The 22,470-nt window shown below is 34.7% G+C and overlaps 1 protein-coding gene across 2 annotated transcripts in view; it reads right to left on the bottom strand.

The window, feature by feature from the left end:
- Sp4 (Sp4 transcription factor) overlaps positions 1 to 22,470 on the bottom strand; it is a 61,247-nt gene that overhangs the window by 8,958 nt on the left and 29,819 nt on the right. For both annotated transcript variants that reach the window (XM_010641098.1, XM_010641099.2), the window contains exons 4-5: positions 5,941 to 6,169; positions 3,581 to 3,780 (exon numbers count right to left, since the gene is read on the bottom strand). In XM_010641098.1, coding sequence (XP_010639400.1) covers positions 3,581 to 3,780; positions 5,941 to 6,169 — 429 coding nt within the window. The remainder of the gene's footprint in view (positions 1 to 3,580; positions 3,781 to 5,940; positions 6,170 to 22,470) is intronic.

The raw sequence follows: 22,470 nt of genomic DNA, 5'->3' as shown, positions 1-22,470 counted from the left end.
AGGGGAAAAAAAAAAGGTCCCCAAAAAAAAAAAAAAAAAAAAAGATCAATCACTCATCACTGGTAAAATAGATGCAGGAAGACAAAAAAGCAATGTAGTTAAAATTATCTGCAATCTACAATGAGCCAAACAAATTAAGTGAAAAAATTAAGTTTTCAGATAAATGTATTTTCCCATTTTCCCCCCTTAGGAAGTATTTCAAAGTGTTTTCAAGCAGTCAAGGGAGTAAAGTGAAAAAGATAAAAATAAGCAAGAAAAGCTAAAAGATTACAGTTGTAAGAATCAGTCCACGGTCAAACAAACACGGAAGGCTCTGGAATAAGGAGAAATTAAAGGGAGTTTGCACTACTCTTGAAAATTTGAAATAACTAAAGGAGATGATAAAGCCAGATGATACAAGGAAAAACAAATAAATTAGAAACTTCCAAGAAAAAACTAAAAACTATGTAAGTCGGGAAATGTAATAACATACCTACATGGTCATGTGTAATTATTTACTAATTTTCAATTTTAATAACTAAGCTATGAAAACAGATTAGTGCTTATCGAAGAGAATAAGCATTTTAACTTTAAGACAAAGAGAAAGCAAACTTTTATGTGACAGGTAAAAATAAAACTTTACCATTATTTAATTACTATTAAGTAATGAATCAAGAAATAATGTTTGGTCTGAAAACAATTTTACAAAACAATCAGTGTCTTCGAAGGTAAGGTAAATGTTTAACTCTTGATGCAAAAAGTCATAGTGGCAAATACTGATCTATCAAGGAGGAATAACAGATTAGTTTATTATTTAGATATATGGCAATCATCACAGGAAAAACGAAAATAAACAGTTCAAAAGGTTAACAATGATTTCTTCTGGGAACCAAAAGGGGTGGAACAAAGAGCATCTTTTACATTGTAAGCTCCTCTGTAAGACTTTATTTCTAAATGCTACATGCATCATTTTGAAAACCTAAAAATTTTTTTTTCCCAAAAGATCATCACTGTTTTTTAGCAGAGACTAGAACTAACTCATTTATTCATACTAAGTCATTGACAGTAATGATTAGGACAGTGAGAAAAAATAGTTCTTGTCATGAATGGCCAAGACTTTCAACTTAATATACCCAATGCTAATGAATACTTACTTCAAGTTTTTTTATGCCATTTTCAACAAATTTAATAAACATTAAAAAATTTAGTTCAGTTTCAAAAATGTTAAAATCTCTGCAAACAGTATTTATAAATTTAAGTACATGTGAGTGAATTATCAAGCTATTAGGTGATATGGTATGGACTGCATAAAAAACTATTACAATTTTTTTTTGAAGCATATGGTCATATAAATCTTTGAGTAAATTCACTTTGCCTATCTATATGAGTGTGGCTGTATGATACAGAGGAACTTTATAAACTCATCATTTCTCAGATGAAATGATGCAATCATAATGTGACCCAAATCAAACAAAGCAGCAGTTTTTGTTGACTTCCAGAACTTGTCCCACTGCTAATCCAGGTTGAAAAATGTACTCTCCTATGGACACAAAGAGCAGAGTACTTTTCTAGAATAGCTACAACATTGTCATGGAATTAATTTTTAATCACATCATATTTGACCATGCCAAAAATTAAGGTAGCATTAGAAACTCCATGCAATACCATACAGAAAGGCTTTCATCTTTTAAAATTAAAATTCATAGCTTTAGTGTAATAGCAACTTTTACAGAGACAATCAATGTACTAATGTTCATTTGTGTTATGTACATATCAATTAGATAATTTGTATTTAGCATTTTTAATAGATCTGACAACTTTTTTTTTTCTTTTCTGAGTCTATTTTCTATTAAAGGAGCTAATTTCTATCTTATGGTACTGCTGTGAGAATCTAATATATGATAGCTGATCAAAAAATGCCAGTTCTATTTTCTACTTTGTTCTACATGTATCTCAGTACAAATCAAAATCTAATTCAACAGCTTAGTTATATAATGTATTCAGTAGTTAAATATTGAGTATGTCCTAGGCTTATTCTAAATAGAATGTTAACAAAAATGAAAGCTGCCCTACCCGATGTCATAACTTAATATAAACCTGTGGTAATCAAAATATTACAGTATGGTATTAGAATAGGAACTGACAGTTGGGTAAAAAGCCTCAAAGAATTTGGAGAGAAATGTTACTACACATTAGTAGAGAAAGAATGAGTTGGTTAAGAAATGGCTATCCATATGGAAGAAAAATATAATTACAGTCCCAATTCACTTCATTGTCAAAATAAAACAACAGAAAAATCCAGGCTGTTAAGACCAAACTTATAAAAAGAAAACTTAGAAGGAAATTTTTTAAATGTTTAAGAACAAAAAAATTTTTGAAATAGAGTAGTATTTCATAAATAAGCAAAGAATGAAAGATTACTAAGTAAATATATAAATCCCTGTATGATAAAAGATAAAGGGCTAGCAAACAGGAAGAAACAGCAATATACCCATATGAATAAGAAAAAAGATAATTAAAAAGAACAGAACAATGACCAGAAAAAGAAATATATATTGTACATGACCAATATATACATGCAAAGATGTTTAATTTCGCTGATAATGAAGAAAAATACTAACTTTTAAAACAAATTTTAGATAAAAACTTTTGAGGCCTAACACTAAGAAGCATACAATAAAGTAGAAAGTGCTAATCACTGCTGTTGAAATAAACTATAACAGCCATTTTAGAGACTATTTAGCTATTAGGTAGCATAACCGAATATATACAATGTCTATGATCCAATAATTTCATTTCTCATATGTGTTCACCGTATATTCACAGACTCCAAATTTGTGACACTGCAATTAGGAAATGGATTAATACAGTGTGGTAGAGTCATGCAACAGAATACTGTTACCACTGTTAAAAGAAATACATGTATTTGGACTATCTTACTATCTCAAAACATAGTAAAATTATGATTCTGTAACATATCTTTTATGCAATATTTATTAAACATTGATACTTATTATGTAATATTTAATTATTTGCTATTAAAATAGCAAAATTATTCTGCAATGTATTATTTATGTAATATTTCATAACCAAAACAAGATATTATTTTTATATAGACCCACGAGTCATATGTGTAAGGGTATTAAAAATGTACTAAAAACTCAAGACACTTTAAATTCACAGCAGTTGTTACATTTAATATTGACTTTATAAATGATTTGTTTTCTAAAAAATAACAAAATACAAATTTAACAACTCAATTCTGAGAATTAAGTGGGTAGTCATTATAGAAGACTAATGAAGGTTACCAATAAAATCATAATTCTATTTTTTTATCTATTTAACACTTTGCTAAGTATACAAAGGTAAGCAAATGGGACAAATTCCAGGTCAAGTAAAGATGCTGATAAAGCTTATGGAAAGTAAAATGTACCTCAGAAATATAAAAAATTTAATCTTCAACATCTGTGTAATTGCTAAAGTAAATCTGTCTCCTTAAATTGTATATTTCTAATTTCACTGCTAAACTATCAAGAGAATTTTCATGTGAATAATAAAAGTATGAGTTAAAAAGTACAAGTCCTAAAATAAACCTACTAACCTGTATGGGTTCTTCTATGTCTCTGAAGCTCATCACTCCTTGTGAATCTCTTGCCACAAAACATCCAGTTGCATATAAAAGGTCTTTCTCCAGTATGCCAGCGGAGATGTGCTCGAAGGTGAGATGTTTTGCCATAAACTTTTCCACATCCTTCAATGTGACAGATATGCTGTTTCTTTTTTCCTGGTTCATTACTACCTCTAAAAAAAAAACAAAAAAAAAACAATAATTACATTCCCCAGACTAAGCTTATAATTATGAAAAAAAGGGAAACCAAGGTAATTAAATATGCTTTTTTGAATAGATTTGTTTGCTCCTAGTGCCATAACTGCAGTTACAGTAAAAAATTTTCAATTAAAGAAAACATAAAACATCTGTGTTTAAAAAAACTTCTATGAAAATGTGTTAGTTTCATTGTTTGTCTATGAGGCAATTTAAGTTCCTTCCCTAGTAGGCTCTTCCATTGGCTTAAAAAAGAAAAAAGAAAAAAAGCAAACTCTTAAGCTTTTCAAGACACTTTAACATCCTTGTTTAAATTATCAGAAGATGGTTAAGTCTAGCTAAAGGTGTAAAGTAAAAAGCTTCATTTCCATCAAGACAGTGTGAGAAGTTTCACGGACCTGCTTTCTAGCAAAGCTGGTGTAAATAGTAAAACAAACAAAAGTCTCCCAAATGGTTGTAGGAGCAAATAACAGCCAATAAACACATTTATTAAAGAGAATCTAACAGAACTGGGGAAAAACGGTAAGAGTCTGTGGCATTTGTATCAAGACTCACTTCTTCTCATCACTATGCCATAGAAACATTACAGAGGGCACAGAAAAACGGGGCTTCTTCTCCCACCTCCCAGCTAGAGGGCTATCTCTCCAGGAGGTGTGAACACAGCATTTCGCATGCTAATCTCAGCTAATCCCTTTGTTCCACATGAATGTTCCTTCTACATAGCCCTCAAATCTGGGACACATCCTCTATCTTGGATATGGCACCGTGAAATGCTATGGTTTGGATTGCCCTTGACTCACCTCATTCTTGGTTCATAAAGAGGAGCTTATAAACTGGGGGAAACAATCTGAGAAGACCTGAGGTTATTGACGGCCCTGTCATCAAGCACACAGCTCTTAAAACATGGTCACCCAGAGAGAAAGGTGCCATTTCTACAACCTCTGGCTTGAGAGTATTATCCTGATCTAAACTAGATAAAAGATTTCACAAGAAAGGAAAAGAAAACTATAGGCTAATGTATCCCATGAGTACAGATGCAAACATTTTCAATAAAATACTGGCAAACTGAACCTGGCAATATATAAACTGAATTCTACATCATGACCAAAAGAATTATCCTAGAAATGCAAAAATGAAAGGTGATAACCAATTAACATAACATATATTGGTAGAACAAAAATAAAAATCGCTGGATCATCATAACAAATGCAGGAAAACATCTGATACAGTCAAGCATCTCTCATAATATACCAAGCAAAACAGGAAGCAAAGGGAGCTTTCTCAATTTGATTAATAAGAGTCCCAGAACTAACACTGCCAACAGTACTCAATGGTGAGGAACTACATGCTTTTCTCAAGGAAAAATAAAGGACTCTTGTCACTTTGCCATGTCTATTGAAAATATATGGAAGGTTCTACATATAGCAATTAGGCAACAAGAGCAAAAGGAAGAAAAAAATCCCAAAATTCCTCTGGAGTAAAAAAGAAGAAAGTTAAACAAAATGGTACACGTCTGCAAAATGAAATATTATGCATCCATAAAAAGATATTAAGTATTCATCAAGCTGTATGACTGAACCTTGACAATATAATGCTACACGAAAGAAATCAATCATAAAAGGCCACAAAATCCTTGACTCCATTATATGAAATGTCCAGAACAGGCAAACCTACACAGGCAAATCTACAAAGACCGAAGTTATTTTAGCGGTTGTCTAGGGCTGCGAGGGTTGGGGAGCTGGTGAAAACTGATGGCTACAGGATACAAGATTTCTTTTGAGGATGACTAAAATGTTCTCAAATTAACTTGCTGATGACTACACAACTCTGCGAATATATTAAGAATCACAGAATTGTACACTTTAAATGGATTAATATGTGTAAGCCAGTTTTATAACAAGAAGTTTAAATTCTTTTACAAAGTTAAATGAAAGAAGAAATTCATTAAAAAGTATATGAGTTACAAAAGCAAACCATCTCTCAAATTCCACTCCTTGAACAGCCAGACTTAATTCCCTTCATAATATATTTTAAATAGAATCTAGGCTCCAACGGTTATGAAGTTCGTTATCAATGACTTCATTTTACCTACTATTTTATGCCTTCCAGAGGGCAAGAGAAGAAAATAGATCATTTACCTTCCTTCTCCTTCCCTACAATTAGGACAGGAACAGGCAACTCTTCGAAGCCTCTTGCCAGGTTGTACCTCTTGATCAGAAGTCTGCTGGCCTTGCTGCAAATGCACTTGTGTGAGTTGGTCAGGACTAACAGCACCTATTGTCGCATTAGCAATTCCTCCAACTGCCACAGTTACAGGAGCTATAGTAGCTTGCTGGACTTTCACTCCATCTTGCCCTTGCTGCTGACCTAAAAAGGAAGAAAACCAGGAAAGAGTATTATAACATTTTCTCTTTCCAAAGAAAGAATTTAAAAAATTCCATGTGGACATTTTAAAGCTATTACATTTGTTCTAATAATCTGTGTAATGTAAAGCAACAAAAGGATTAATTTAATGACTTGTATTACATCAACCTTCCTAAAATATTCTTACTTTAGAATAAGGTGCTTCTTTTTTAAAAAATGGTACTAAGGATTGAACCTAGCTTTATACATGCCAGGTAAACATTCTAGCACTGAATCCTTTTTAAAAATCCCCAATCCTTTTTAAAAATTATATTTTGAGACAGGGTCTTGCTAAGTACGCTAGCCTCAAACTCACAATCCTCCTGCCTAAGCCTCCAAAGTAACTAGGATTACCATGGTGAGCCACTTGTGCCCAGCTGGTGGCCTCTTTCTCTAGTTGAAGGGACCATACATAAATCAGCTGACCCTCTTTGTAACTTAATTTCTTTCTCCATCTGGAAAATAAAAGTTAAAAGTACTTGTCAACCTCATACCTCACTGAAGTATTATGAGGATCCATAAGACACTAAAAAGCACTCTGAGATCCTCAGAAGAAAAATGCTATATAAATACAAAGCACTACTACCAGTTCTGCAGTAAACAACATATAATTCATTCACACCATGAAAATTATAGGAGTGAAAAATAACTAAACAAAGGATAAGTTTTATGGATGGTTCTCATTTCTAAATTGCTTAAATTAAGCAAACATCTATTTATTAATGAGTCATTTTTAAAAAGTGTGCACAGTGTTAACTGGTTTTTTAAAAATACAAAACCATTAATGGCTGTTACACATTGTCACCAAAATAAAAAAAGACATTCATGGTATTACTTTAGTCACTCATGATTTATAGCTAAGACTTCATGTCTCAGATTCAGCTTCATTTAGGGAAAAACATGTTAAGTAATGCTATAAGCAAAAGTATCTACTTACACATCTTACTTCATCTTGGACTATAACTGGCATGACTTACAGTATTTTTTCCACACAATTCTACATTCCCCTATTGGGTATGGGAATGCCAAATATGTAAATGGACTAAAAATTAATTTGTGAAGAAATGCTCCCATGTCAGACTTGATGTAAATACTTACAAATCCCTTCCCACAGGTGATGGCACACAACTGTTCATTACACATTAGCTACTGTTATCATTGCTCTCCTCTGAGTTTTGTGGCGATAAAGAATAAAATATGCTAGAAGAAAAGTACATGTGGTTCCTTAGAGTTAGAAAAAGGGTTTCTTTTAAAACTGCACTTGCAGTACTTTAAACATATAGATTAACCAAGAACAAAAAATTATCAAGTAAGAAAATAGCACTCACTCTTTTAAACAAAATGTCTGACTCTCCTAGCCAAAGTTACCTGAATTACTTTCTGTGCCCACAGGACTCTCAATTCTTTGGGAGCAACCATAACTAAAATACAGGCATCCTTCAGTATCCCAAAGGATTGGGGTTCCAGGGCCTTCAATACCCAAATCTACAGATGCTCAAGTCCCTTGTACAAAATGTAGTATTTACATATAACCTAAGCACATTCTCCCACATACTTTAAATCACCTCTAGACTACTTTCAATGTCTAACATGATGCTACATAAGTAGTTGTATGTATTGTTTAGGGAAAAAAGTTTGTGTGTGTTCAGCACAGCTGTATTTCTGTCTCTGAATATTTTCACCTGCCATTAGTTAAATCTTTGGACAGTGGTGGTGAACCTATAGCACGCATGCCTCTGCCGGCTACTTGCTACCACTAAAAAGCTCTAAAAGGTTTGACATCACTGGCCTAGGATGTGGAACCTGCAGATATTGAGGGTCAATTCTACAAAAATAGCGAGGGGGGCATAATATGTGTGTGTGTGTGTGTGTGTGTGTGTGTGTAATATATATACACACACACACACATTTATATTGCTTATTGTTTTAGTAAGAGTATGTATTTTAGTTTTTCTTCTCAAGTTTACAATTTCACTTACCTTTGAGTCAGCATGAAATGTTAAGGCAACATAAATGAAGTCAGAAATTGTGAATTCATGATTGTTCATTAAAGGTCCTCAGTTTCCTCACCTCTAAAATATCACTGACCTCCCTAAAATTCCTGTCATGTTACCTATTTTAAAGAATTTTTTCTGAAGATCAAATTGATTAGCTGTGGGTAAAGGTTTAAAAAACTATAAAGCAACATAATAAATAACAATCTATCACTACTATGCCTCTATGTATCTTTGAAACCATGAACATTTTAAATATTCTGTAAACAACTCCTTAAAGAAGATCATGGCAAACTAATACGTGTGCACCTAAAAGTACAGTACAATGACACATACACTCCCTGTTTACTGCAAACAACAACACAGTCTTGAAAATGGGGAGGCCCGTGTGAAGGAGACTACAGTCTTTACAGCATGGTACTGTACCTGTGGAGATGCAGGTACTTAGATATAGCAAGTATTTTATACATCTCCTGAAATTATATTTTTGGCCATATTTTTTCCAGCTATTATTCATACAACAGTTGGTCACTCCTTTCAGTTTGCAGTGGTATTTAAGAAAACCTTCATTATATTAAAGAAGTGCAAAGGACTCCCGGTTCCTCAGATCCTTTGCTATTTCTTAACAAACTCAAGCCTCCATACTATGAGCACTTGTTCAATGTCTAAACAACTTGACAAGTTATTTCAATAAATAATAGAAGCAAATTATATTTGAGTATATACATATACCTTAGCCTGATCATGCTCAGCTCTTCACCCAGATGTGTTGCAGACAGGTAAGGTTCAACTTACTACCTTTTTTTCATTTCCACTAGTACCAACATACCACCAAATCCATACCAAGAGCTACAAGACTCCATTAATTTTACTCGTGTCTTGGACCTCATCTTGTATTAGGCTCTCGTTTGCTCATTCTGCTCCTGATACTCTTCTATCCCTAGATAAATAGTCATTTCCTTCTTAGGGCATTAGCACATACTCTCCAATCTGAGTATGGATTTCTTTGCACCCTGATCTTTGCATAGTTGGCTTTTTGATAATATTCTACTCTCTGTTCAAATCTTTCCTTTTCAGAAATGCCATTCCTGATTATACCATCTAAAAGTGGTTTCCTGCAGTCCACTTCTGTACCGTCACCTACTTTTGCTTTAAATTACTTTCTTCTTTCACAATATTTTCCCCCAACTTCAGTCCACTCTGAATGTTAAATGCCATGAAAATAGGGACTTTGCCTGTATGTTCACTGTTATATCAACAGCATGTGGAATTAACACACAGCTCTAGACAGAATGTACCTAATACATAGCAGCCATTCAGTAAGACAAGATTAATAAGTAACAAACATTTTACATTTCTTAAAAAAAGATCATTCATCTTTCAGTCTTCCTTCTAAATGCCCACTTCAGTAAACCTTACTCCTACTCTCCTTACCCACACTCAAAACCTTAAAATGCCATCTTTCAGGCTACTTTCTTTATACACTGTATCTAGCAACTGTTGAATTAAAAGGTGCTAGGCAAAAAAAGATCTAGAATTTATCTTACCATCTATTACCAAAGTCATTACTCTGACTTAGGTGCTTGTTACTCAGTGCATTTATTAGCCCAAATAAACCATTCCAGAAGAAAACAACAAAAACAAACAAAAAGCTCTTGAGAGAAAAAATTTTAAAAAGTACTGTTCTGATCATAGCACATCCATTCTCAATAACAAAGTGCTCTACTTACAGGAACCAGCTTCTGGTTCACAAGACTTGCTCTTAATGGCCAAATCCAATGTATGTTTTCTCAATCAGCACTGCAGCATTACTCTACTGCATTTGATATTATTGATTACTCCATTCTCGAAACTGAGACTCTCTGGGCTATATTCCTGCCTTTCCAGAAACCCCTTCTCTGATAGTTCTTTCCTGCTCTTTTTCTTCTTTTAAAATCAGCGTTTAAATCTAAATTTGTATTACATTCTTAAAAGACTTATCCACCCTGGTTTCCTTTAATTCTCATCTTTCATTCTCTTCTTAAATTAATGAAATTAGGTGTCCATCTCACCACTGTTAAATATCAAGAAGAAGTAAATAATTTCTTTCTTGGTAAACCCAAAGACACCTTCAACTTGCTCTTATTCCAATTCTCGAGAGCTGTTAATTCCATTTTCTTCCTGAGATGTTCTTGTGTTTCAGTAGTAACTACTTGCCACTAGGGTTTGTCCCTTTTCTTCTGATCCCTATGGCTTCAACATCTTTGCCATGCTTCTCCCCTCTAAAATTCCTATGTTCTTCAGAGTATCTGAACTATCATACACTTTCATGTTTACTGCTATGTTTAAGCTAATGTCCCCCAAATCTGTACCTTCTCTGCTCAAATATCTCTCAGGAGTACATATATTATCTACAAGGGAAGATTTCCACTGAGACTTCTCAGAGGCAAACAAACTATGAATCAGGAATCAGACAGACTACCCATTTTCTTAATCTAGTTCTTTCTCACTGCTCAAGTAATTGTTTATCCTTCTTTATAGCACAGTAGTATGCCACTGTATACAAACACCACATTTTCTTTAACCATCTGCTGCTACACATACAGGCTGTTTACAAGATTTAGCTATTTATGAATTGTGCTGCTACAAACATGGGTGTACATGTATCACTGTGACATGATGTCTTTAACTCTTTAGTGATGATACTAGGAGGGGAACAACTGGGTTGAATGGAATTTCTAATTTTAGTTTTTTGAAGAATCTCCACACTGATTTCCGTAATGGTTATACTAGTTTACATTCTCACCAAAAATGTAAAGAGTTCTTTTTTCCATGCAGCCTTGCCACCATTTGTTACTACTTGACTACTTTAATGGTCAAAAATGTTTACCATTTTTTAATGTATTTAATATATGATTTAATTTACTCCTTATATTCTTATAAGCAGAGTTTTATGGTCCCAATTTTAAGATGAACAAAAGGTGGTACTAAGAGAGTATATAAAACACTAAAAATTGCAAAATAGATGCATAAGAGCTGAGATTTGAAGCCAGGTCTAGCAAAGTTCAAAATTTACTTCTTTATCACCAGTTATATATTACTTACATTTATCAGTGGTCCCCACTGAGTCTTTCTTGTCAACAAAATCTTAAATTTGTCCCTTTTCTTTATCCAATAAATATTACTTATACATTAAGAGATGCCCTTAACTTTATATCACATCCATAGTATAGACTTGGTTCCCCAAAAAGTCAGTGACGCCTCCATACATTCAAAGGTCTTTGAAATTTAGCTCTTCACTATTTTTAGGGCTTCGTTTCTTGGCATTCCTCTTCCACTCTCACCACCATGTACAGCAATCTCTATTTTGTCTTATGTTCCATGCTTGAGTGACCCTAGGACTTTGAATAATATTGGTGGAATCCAACTATTCCGCCCCCCCCAAATCTTCATCTTCCTCAGTCAAAAGACTATTCACCTTACAGGATTCAGCTCATATATCATCAATTTGGGGGAATCTTTCCGAAGTTCCTAAGTCTGGGACATATATCTCCTCTTTATTGTGCTATAACATCATATGCATAATTTTATCTTAACAATGAGCATGTGATAAATATATTTTATTTATTTATTTATTTATTTTGGGGTACCAGGGATCAAATTTGGGATCTTGCGCTTGTGAGGCAGGTGGCAGAACCACTGAGCTACATCCCCAGCCCTAAATGTTTATTTAAAATGCATCTTTGTTCAACTGGACATTAAATTACTGGTCTTGAAGAACTAATTATGCCTCCCTTCATTTTCCATTCCTAAAAATGTATTACCTAGATTTATTACTCATGAACAAGTATTAGCTCATGCAGTAAAGAGATTTTGTTATTGTGTTAATGTTACAAATATATAAGGATTTCTTCTAAAGTGTAACTTTAAAAATGAGAATTGGATACTAAAGAATGAAATCTGCACTAACAAGACCATCAGTAGTTGTAGGTTAGTCAGGAAAATTAGGAGTATGATTTTAAAAGTCATAGGAAAAAGTTTATGTTGTACAGGAAAAAACAGCTAGATTACTGGTATGGCTATATATTCAATTTGTCACATGAAAATGTTAAAAAAAGTTGTGCTATTGTGCCACAGTGCTGATGACAGTGTGAAAGGCTAACTCATTATAGAAATAAACTATATTTACAGCTATTTCTAGCTATCATTCCTAGACTACCTGAAAGGAAAGTAACTTATGCCCTTCAAGAGAGGAATGAATTAAAAAATATGGTGTATTTACACAATGGAATACTACTCAGCCATAAAGAGAATGGAATCCTGTCATTTGCAGAAACATGGAGGGAACTAGAGAATATTATACTTAGTGAAACAAGTCAGGCACAGAAGGCAGTATGTCCTCACTCATTTAAGGAAATCAGTAAGTCAACCTTGTAGAAGTACTACAGAATGCAATAGTGGCCACTAGAGATGGGTAAAGGGGAGAGGGAAGGAGAACAGAAAGAAATTTAGACTTTTAGGGACTACAAAGGGTGAAGGGAAAGAGGAACTTAGGGGAAAGGAGGAAGAATGGATGGACACATTCAATGCATGATGCATACATGTATGGAAACATCAGAGTGAATCCAATTAACTTGTACAATTAATGATTTATAACTGTAATTTTTTTTGGTACCGGGGATTGAACTCGGGTCTTTGCACTTGCAAGGCAGGCCACCAAACCACTGAGCTAAATCCCCGGCTATAACTGTAATTTTTAACAATTAAAAAATTAAAGTAATTGCAAATTGGGTAGTATTGTAGCTACACATTATGACAGAACCTAGGTCAGCTCTTCTTTTCCTCTCTTCTACACTGCCAGGGGAAAAGCATTCAAGGGTATCTGGAGAAATCAAACAATGTCTTATTACTTTTTTCCCCTTCTGTTTTCTTTTTTTAAATATGGCAATTGGCCAGCAGCAACATACTAGTTTTCAAGACACTCAACAAGATCTAGAATGGGTATTTGAAAAACACCCTCCATGTTTCTTGCACATTTCCTTTAGCATCAAATGAATGGTCATTTAGAATCATAAGCTAAGTGAGAAGATAAAGCAGGTCTAATAAGTGAAAGAAAATGACACATTCCATATAGACTAGCGTAGTTTTCTAGTATTTGAGGACAGGGATCTATACCCAAAGCAATGAAGTATTATGATTTGATTTTCAGTATATCACACTCCTTAAAATACTTCAAGGGTTAATTGAGTGAGACTGTAAATATTCCTGATTTTGCTAAACAGATACCATCTCTTCCCATAGTAGTATTATAGCAAATTATTTCCAAAAGAATTTTAGAGAACCAAAGATATCTGTGTGGTTTCGTGTAAGTTGTCCTTTGAGTATCAACTGTCCTGGCACACTGGAAATACACAGTATTTTTTAAATTAATGTTTCTTAAAAAAAGTTGGACCTAAAATCCAAACATAGAAATTTTCTTAAGAAACAAGGCCAGCAGAATATGACAGGACTACTAGAAGTGAGATTACTAGGGTCAAAGATTACAAAACATTTATCAGACTTTATAGTTTGTGAAATTATAGGAGTCATCTATAAAGAGCTGCATACATTTACATTTCTACTAGAAGTATGTAAAAATACTGTTACATCTCATGCACAAGACAAATTAAACAAGAATTGAAAACATTTAAAAGGTTAAAAATGGATACAGCTGGGGAAGCAGCTCGGTGGCAAAACATTGTTAAGCATATGTGATGCCCTGGGTTCAATCTCTAGGACTGCAAGGAAAAACCTCCTATCTCACTGTTGATTCTAACAGAAGATACTTGCTCTTATCTCTTATAGTTTGTTTTTCCTGAAGAACTAAGTCAGTTTAGTAGGATAAAGAAATAACAGGCCTACATAAGAAGGATTTAAAGTAACAAAACTGTCATGATTTATAAAAATACACAATTATTCATTTAGAAAACTCTACAAAATCAAATTCAATTCAGCTAGATGATCAAATATAAGATCAACACACTAAGTTTCCTTCTACATCCCTAACACAAATAATTCACAACTATAACAATGAGTACCTGAGAAAATCAACTGGAACTGTGAGAAATCTTGAAAGGAAAAAAGTGGTTAGGATACAATGACCAGAACAAAAAGAAACACATGTTCATAGACAGAATCACTATTGTAAACGCATTTATTTTTCTAAAATTATTTTATGAAATGAAAAATTAAAGATCTTCCCATGGAACTTTAGCTCATTCAACATACAAAAGATCAGCCAAGACAATTTTGAAAAAGCAGAACAGTAGAATAAAGATATGTTATAAAATCTACAACAATTAAAACAGTATGCTAATGGTTTTGGAATAGAGTAATGGACTGGATATATGGTTTAAGACAGAATATGTGTGTGTGTGTGTGTGTGTGTGTGTGTGTGCGCGTGTGTGTATGTATGTGTATGTGCCTGTGTGTATATATACTATGATAAAAATGATACCTCAAGTCAGAAGAAAAAGAAGAGTATTTTGGCTTGAGGCTAGTGATTTTCTAAGTATGCAGAGGGAAAATGAAAAGGTTTAGATATCATTCTCATACTACTCACAAATGTAAATAGCAGACATATTTTTTTAAATTAAATGTAAGCTGGGTGTGGTGGCACATGCCTGTAAACTCAGCACTCCGTGAGGCTGAGGCAAGACCACAACAATTTTGCATCCAGCCTGGAGAACTTAATGAGATCCAGTCTTAAAAATGGGTCTGAGGAAGCGCCAGGAGGAAGCCTGGGCTCCGATCCACCGCGGGAAGGAGAACCACGCCTGCTCCCGACCCAGACGCCATCGCTCAAGTGTCGGGAAGGTAGCCGCGTGGGTGCCCCTGAACCCCCATACCCCCCCCCGCACTCTCAGACCTCCTGACTGTGCCAGTCTTTGGACCCACTCTGCAGAGGCAGAGGTGGTCATCAAGGGTATTTTTCTGAGTTACCAACTTTGAACATCTTTAAAGAAAGGGCATGGGAAACTTGTAATAGAACGTTGTGGAGTTCAACCATTCAGAAGGTTGGGGAACTCAATCTGGGCCTTGCAGACCGAGGTCAGTCAGCGTCATGGGGTTCAGCAATCAGCTAACTGAGATCAGGGGTCTTGCATCCTCGCTCTGTCTGAGCCATTAAATGGTAAATATACTATATTGAAAAGTTTGTTCACTGCAGACATGTTCTGGACTGCTTCTTGATTTCAATTTAATTCAAATGATTTAAGGGTGATAGACTAGTGACTACCACAGGTGGTCAGTGTCCAAGTTGTGCTTGATCTTAATGTGTTGCTGATTGTATCAGTTGGGGTAAAGCATTGCCGTTGATTTGATGAGCTGTTTTCTCTGATGTTATGAAGATGAGAATGTCTGTGGGTCGTTAGAGACACAGAAGCTAGGGTGCAACTATATCAGGAAGATTTGGGTGATAATCCAGAGATTAAACCAAGGACAGTCCGACAACAAAAATTAAAATGAGAAAACACGTAAGCAAGACACAAGGACAGACTTCCAGTTCACCAATGGCAAACAGTAGAGCAAATGAGGATGAAAAGGCCGATAGTGAACCAACACCCTGAACTCAAAGCACAGGAAGTAACAAAACAGATCAATCAGGCTCTAGAAAAATTCAAAACAGAAATAATTTCCCAGATAACCATAGAGATAGTGAGCAAAATGGAAGTCGTGATTCGAGACTCTAGAGCAGAAACTGACAAAAAAATAGATGAGCTCAGGACCACGATAGAAGCCATGAAGGCCCAACATAAGAAAGAAATGGAAAAAATAAACGCCCAACATAGGAAAGAATGGAATCCATAAAACAGATTCAAACAGATATCCAGGAGATTAAACACTCCATTGAAAGTGTACGCAACAGAATAAAAGAATGTGAAGATAGACTCTCAGATATAGAAGATAAGATTGCAGTCAGTGACCATAAAAAGAGAAGCCTCTTAAAAATAGTATAAGAGATCATGAGAAATCAATCCAACAACTCCTAGATGATGCAAAGAAGAATAACATAAGACTGATAGGAATACATGAAGTAGCAGGAGAAAATACAAAGGACTTTAAAAAGCTGTTCACAGAATTAATGACAGAAAACTTCCCAAACAGAGGGGAAGAATTTGACATTCAGATAACTGAGGCATATAGAACCCTAACTAGCTACAATAAAAAAAAATCTACACCTAGACATATAATAATCAAGATGCCAGAAACCCAACAGAAGAACAAAATACTACAAGCAGTAAGAGAAAAGAAACAAATCCCATACAAAGGAAAGCCCATCAGAATCACAGCAGACTTTTCAATACAAACCCTTGAGGCAAGGAGAGTCTGGAATGAGATATTTCAAATACTAAAAGAGAACAACCTCCAACCTAGACTGATGTATCCAGCAAAACTCTCTTTCAAAATGGATGGGGAAATAAAACACTTCTACGACAAAGAACACTTGAGAAACTACATGAATACCGAACCAGCACTACAAGCAATTCTAAACAAGATCCTAGAAAAAGACGAGGCAACAACACCATGAGGCCCAACAGAGCAAATCAAGTAGGCAAGGCAAGAAACTAAAAGGAGAAGGTGAAAAAGTAAAGAGAGTCAACAAAAGGCCAATAACATGTCAATAATAAGTCAGTACATATCAGTTATAACCAGCAATGTCAATGGCCTCAACTCACCAATCAAGAGAAATAGACTGGCAAAATGGAATAAGAAGCAAAATCCAACAATATGTTGTATACAAGAAACACACCTAGTGCAAAAAGAAGCCCATAGACTGAAAGTGAAAAGATAGAAAACAATTCTCCATGTGACAGGAGCCCAGAAAAAAACAGGGGTAGCAATCTTATTTGCAGACAAAGTAAATTTCAAACCAAAACTGATTCTAGTATTATTGATGTAGGACGGTACTGTATCATACCTCTATGAATGTAAAATATCTTGTACCTGCTTTATGATACATAGTAGGGACCGTGCTTTATCAGAGCTACATTTAATGATATTACTCTAGAATGTTCTCTTTCCAGATGATGATTAAGAGGCTAATAGAAAAAATGGTGCCAGGTACCACAACAGCAACAGAACTTTGCTGTTGTCTGGATATTATTCTTTTCTTTTTTTTTTTTTAATGGAATGTGCTGAATGTCTATAATTTTGTTCAGATGACTGCAGAACCTGGAAAAGCTGTTGCTGCTATCGATGCATAACATACTATTATTAGTCTTTTTATATAAATATATATACACACACACACACACACACACACACATATATTAAATTGAATTTTGGGAAACTTTAACGGTGCTGCCAACTTTGGAAAAAGTCATCCCAATTTACTGTGTTGACTTGTCATTGTACAGAAATGGACAACCATATTGGTCTAGAAATGTTAATTTATTTTTATTTTTATTTTTTATTTTGTTTCCATGTGTACAGGAGCAACACATCGTACTAAATATGTAAGGTCATATCTACATGGGTTTGATTACAGAAACTAATAAAGTATTCTGTAAATGATGAAGAAAAGAGTAAAATAAGATTATAAGAGCGAGAAGCAATTTAAATATGCAGGGACCATTCATTGCCTTTTCTCTTTTACTTTCCTTTTTAGTTTTAATTTAGGATTCCCTATTTTTAATGTTCATACGGAGATTTCTTTAACTGAAATACTGAATAGTTTCTTTGGTATGAAAAACTATAATAGTACACAGGATCCTAATGAGATAATTAATAATGTGAAATAGGAAGTAAAGGGCTAAAGGTGTAGGGAAAGTGGGAAGGGTGGGGGAAAGGTAATAAGGGAGAGGAAAAAAATATGAGAAACTGAAAAAATGGAAATAAAGTGTTTGCAAATGAGGAGGGGAGGAGGGGGTGAAGGGAGGGCAGGGACAAGGGGAAAAAACGAGAATCAAGATCTATTATGTAAAGATACAGAATCCCAATGATGAATGTAATTGTATTGCATACCTAGATTGTACCAATAAACTCAATAAAAGGAAAAAAAATGGGTCTGAGTACATGGCTCAATGTTAACTTGGAGGTTCAACCCCAGTATCTAGATAGATAAAATAAAATGTAGCAGATCAAGGGTCTTCCTGAATAAGACCTCCCAACAAAAGACAAAGAAAAATATTGATAAATTTGATCTTTCAGAATTTATATTTCTTAGGACAAGTATAAAACTTCATCTGATCAACTGCTTAAGATAAAGTCTATGGAATCATGCTAACTGTTATTTTACATTTTGTTTTTGAAACAAGGTCTCCTTATGTAGTTCAGCCTGGCCTTGAACTCCCAGTGATTTGCCTGCCTCAGCCTCCTGAGAGCTGGGATTATCAGTATGAGGCTCCATGCCTGGCCTGACCTGAACTGATTCTTGTCTGTTTCATCCTGTTTTTTTGGGGGGTGGGGTGGGGACTGGGAATCGAACTTGGGTCCTTGTGCTTGCAAGGCAGGCAGTGGAACCACTGAGCTAAATCCCTGGCTCTTTCATCCTCTATTATTAACTGTGACTCTTTCAAAATTTATCCAAGATCTAAGAACCTTCACATGATCCCCATTGCTTACATCTTTGTCAGAGACACCTTTTTCCAGCTTGACAACCAAAACAGCTTCCTAATTGGTCTCTCTGCCACCAATGCCCTATCCACTGGAAGTTCCAGTTGCCAAGAGATCCCTTTAAAATGTAAAGTCAGATCATATCACTTTTCAACTTAAAAATTTGCATCATATCCCATTTTGGGGGAGGGGGATATCACTAAGTTGTATAAACTATATGTAGTGCTAAACTGTTTAACTGTATAAACTGTGTAGTTATAAACTATATGTAGTTATAAGTTGAATAAATTCCTATATAAACTAGCTCTTAACTCCCCACTTTCACCTTATTTTGGCTTACTTTCTCTCAACCATGCTGTAACCTGAACACACTTAAGCACAATCCTAATTAGGGTCTTTGGACTCTGGTCTCTCTGCCTAGAATGGTCTTTTCCTAGTGTATGCATGTAAAATTCCCTTCAAGTCTTTGGTCTAATGTCGTCTTCTTAATGTGGCCCAACTATCCAGACTGCTCTCTCTGAAACATCTCTCCTTCCAGCAATTCCATTCCACTCACATGCAGCTTAACTTTTCTTCCAAAGACTATAAAAAGACTGTAACACTAAAAAATCAAAGATAAATAATTGTGAACTGAATAACAGCTGCAGAATAGTTACTAATGGGATGTTCTACAGCAATCAAAAGGAATGAGGAAAATCTCTATGTAGTAATGTAAGGTAAAACTCTTTAAAACAGGGTTATGCTAAAACAATCTAGCATGACAAATGCTTAAACTATAGTACTACATATTTCCTTTGATGACAGTCCCATCTAGTCAATAAATGACAAAAAAGTTTGTAAGGAACAGTAAACATGGATTAAGAATGTTTACTCCAAAATAAGCACCTAAGATTGGGACACATTTAGTGGGAACGTCAGTCTTGTAATAGTTACAATTTTCCCTCCCTCCCTCCCTTCCTTTTTTGGTACTAGGGGTCAAATTTAGGACCTCATGCCTGCCAGGCAAGTACTGTGCTGCTGAGCTAAATCCTCAATTTTTCTTATTAACAAGGTAGTATGTCCAGACATTGTTAATATAATTAAAGACTACTTTTATTTCATTATTTGTGTGCTAGAGACTGAATGCAGAGCCTTGCACATGGTAGGTACTCTACTACTAAGCTACATCTGCAGTCCTGAAAGACTAACTTTAAAAGAGAAGAGGAAAAACTTAAGATAATTCATTACTGCTTTTATATGTATTTCTTTTATTACTAATGCAAGTGGACATCTTTTTCAAATATTTATTGGCTATTTTAACGTTCTTTTTGAATTGTATATTTATGTCTTTTTCATTTATATGTAATGACTCAGATTTTGTCTTTTACATAGCTTTGTTTATTGAGAACACTTGGTCAAAACTGTACTGAAAGTATTTTATATGGCAAATAAATTTTAATCATATACATTAAAATCAAAAGAAATACGACTTACTGAACCCCTGTGAAGTCAGGTGAAAAAGACATTTTAAATCATTGTGATACCTTAAAAATATTTAAACACAAAGAAACATGAAGAGGAAAGCAGAAATAATCACTGTGAATTACTTTCAACTATTACTAATTTGATTCGTTTAATATTTAACACAAACCTCTGAAGTAACATTTCCATTTTACAGATAAGAAAATAGCCCCAAGATGATCCAACTGAACCTTATTTCTTCACATAAAAAAATACGATTTCCAAGTATTTTTTGTTACTGTATCGTTATATCATTATATAAATAAGACAGACCCAGAAAACTGAAAAACAAAGCCAACAATTCACCTACCTATCTGAAAATAAATTAATTCAATTACCAATTCACAGGAAATGGCCTACTAGGCATACAGCAGAAGAACAAGTCAACTAATGTTTGAGTCTGATTTATTCATATCACTACAAATAACCATAATCAAAATTGAATATATGAAAAGTTAAAATATAGCACATTTCTGTTACATCTGCATAAGAACTTTAAGGTACATAACTCTGCATTAAAGCCTTTGCAAAAGAAAAGAATAAATCTGGGAAAGCTCTGACAGACACATGACTAGAGAGAGTCCATGGTATAATGGTAATTAAAAGAATAATATCCTAGGTTTGAAAATTATACTTAGTAATTATAAAACACTTCCGTGTCTTATGTACAAGCTGCAAGTACACATTTCCCTACAGATGAGCTATAACATGAGACAATGAAGCAATGACTGAATGGTCTCTGTTTTTCTGAAGTGATGGTCAACTCCCTTAGCCAATGACTTCTAGGACTATTTACAAACAGTGGGTCATCTATAATTGAAAATCAATACTGACATACTCAGTAGGCATAACAGTTTAGAAGAGCTTACAAATTAAACAGTGCTTTTAGTTCAGGCTGTCCTTTCTGAGTTATAATTCTCTCTTCAGTTCCATTTGAGGACCTGATTGTGAACTAAGATGTGTTAAAATTTTGATCTCAAATGTAACCTCCAAAGGCCCATGTGTTGAAGCCTTGTTTGCTACCTCTGTGCTACTAGGAGATGGTAGAAACTTTAAAAGGTAGGAATGTTTTATGAAATTTGAGACATGCCCCTAAAAATTATGTATGATACCCTGGTCTCTTCCTCTCCTTTTTGGGGGAGGGAGGGGTGATGGAGGGGGTGTACTAGCCATGAGATGAATGGTTTTGCTACTCCACATGTTCTCACCATGATGTGCTGCATCAACCTGTCCCCAGCAAGAGGCCCAAAAACAATGGGTTTATCTGATCATGGGCCAAAACTTTCAAAACTGTGAACTAAAAGAAACCTTTGCTCTTTACAATTTGTCTCAGGTATTTACTGCAGTAAAGGAAACGTAAGAACCTAGTACACAAATGAGATGTATTCATTCAAAAAAATATTTTCTCAGCACCTATTTATTTAAACTGGCAAAATGAATAAGATCTGATCTGAAATTCTTACCTGTAAGAAAGACAAACTCAAATAATTATATAAGTGCAGTAACAAACCATGAAGAAGGGCTGCAGATGGGACCTGAGTTCCATCCCAGCACTGTGAAAGAAAAATAAAAGGGCATAAGATACTTGTAGTTCACAGGGAAGTCATTTACTTTCAAGGATAAACAAGGAAGGCTTCATGGAGGAGACAAAACTCCACAAGTGGAAAGAATAAAAGCAAATGGGAAGAATATATGTTATGTAAAGGCATAACCCTGACACAGCATACTACTGGAGATTAATGATCAAGGAAATGAGGTACTAAATAATAAAACTTCCCCCTAAAGTTGGAGGGAAAGATCAGGAAAGACCCCATGTCAGATTTCCATCGCTGTGACAAAATATTTGAGAAAAAATTTTAAGCAAAGATTTACTTTGGCTCATTGTTTCAGAGACTGCAGTTTGTGATTAAATGACTCCATTGCTTTAGGCCTATGGAAAGGCAGAAATACCATGGTAGAAGACTCGGAAGAGAAAATTATTCACCTCATGGTGGCCAGGAACCAGACAGAACAAAAGGTAAGAGCCAGGACGGTGCCATTAAACCTTTTCAAGGGCATGCCTGCAAGAACTTACTCCCTCCAAATACGCCCTGGCTCCTAAAATTTCCATTGAGCACCACCAAATGGGGACAGGAACATGCTAGACCCAAACTATATGACAGGCTTTAACTTCTTAACTCTTTCTAAGGTAGAGAA

The sequence above is a fragment of the Fukomys damarensis genome, unplaced genomic scaffold, assembly GCF_012274545.1.
Source record: "Fukomys damarensis isolate Sample0158 unplaced genomic scaffold, DMR_v1.0_HiC HiC_scaffold_4, whole genome shotgun sequence".
NCBI lineage: Eukaryota > Metazoa > Chordata > Mammalia > Rodentia > Bathyergidae > Fukomys > Fukomys damarensis.
Note: the sequence above shows the minus strand (reverse complement) of the source record. Positions and strands in the feature narration are given on the sequence as shown.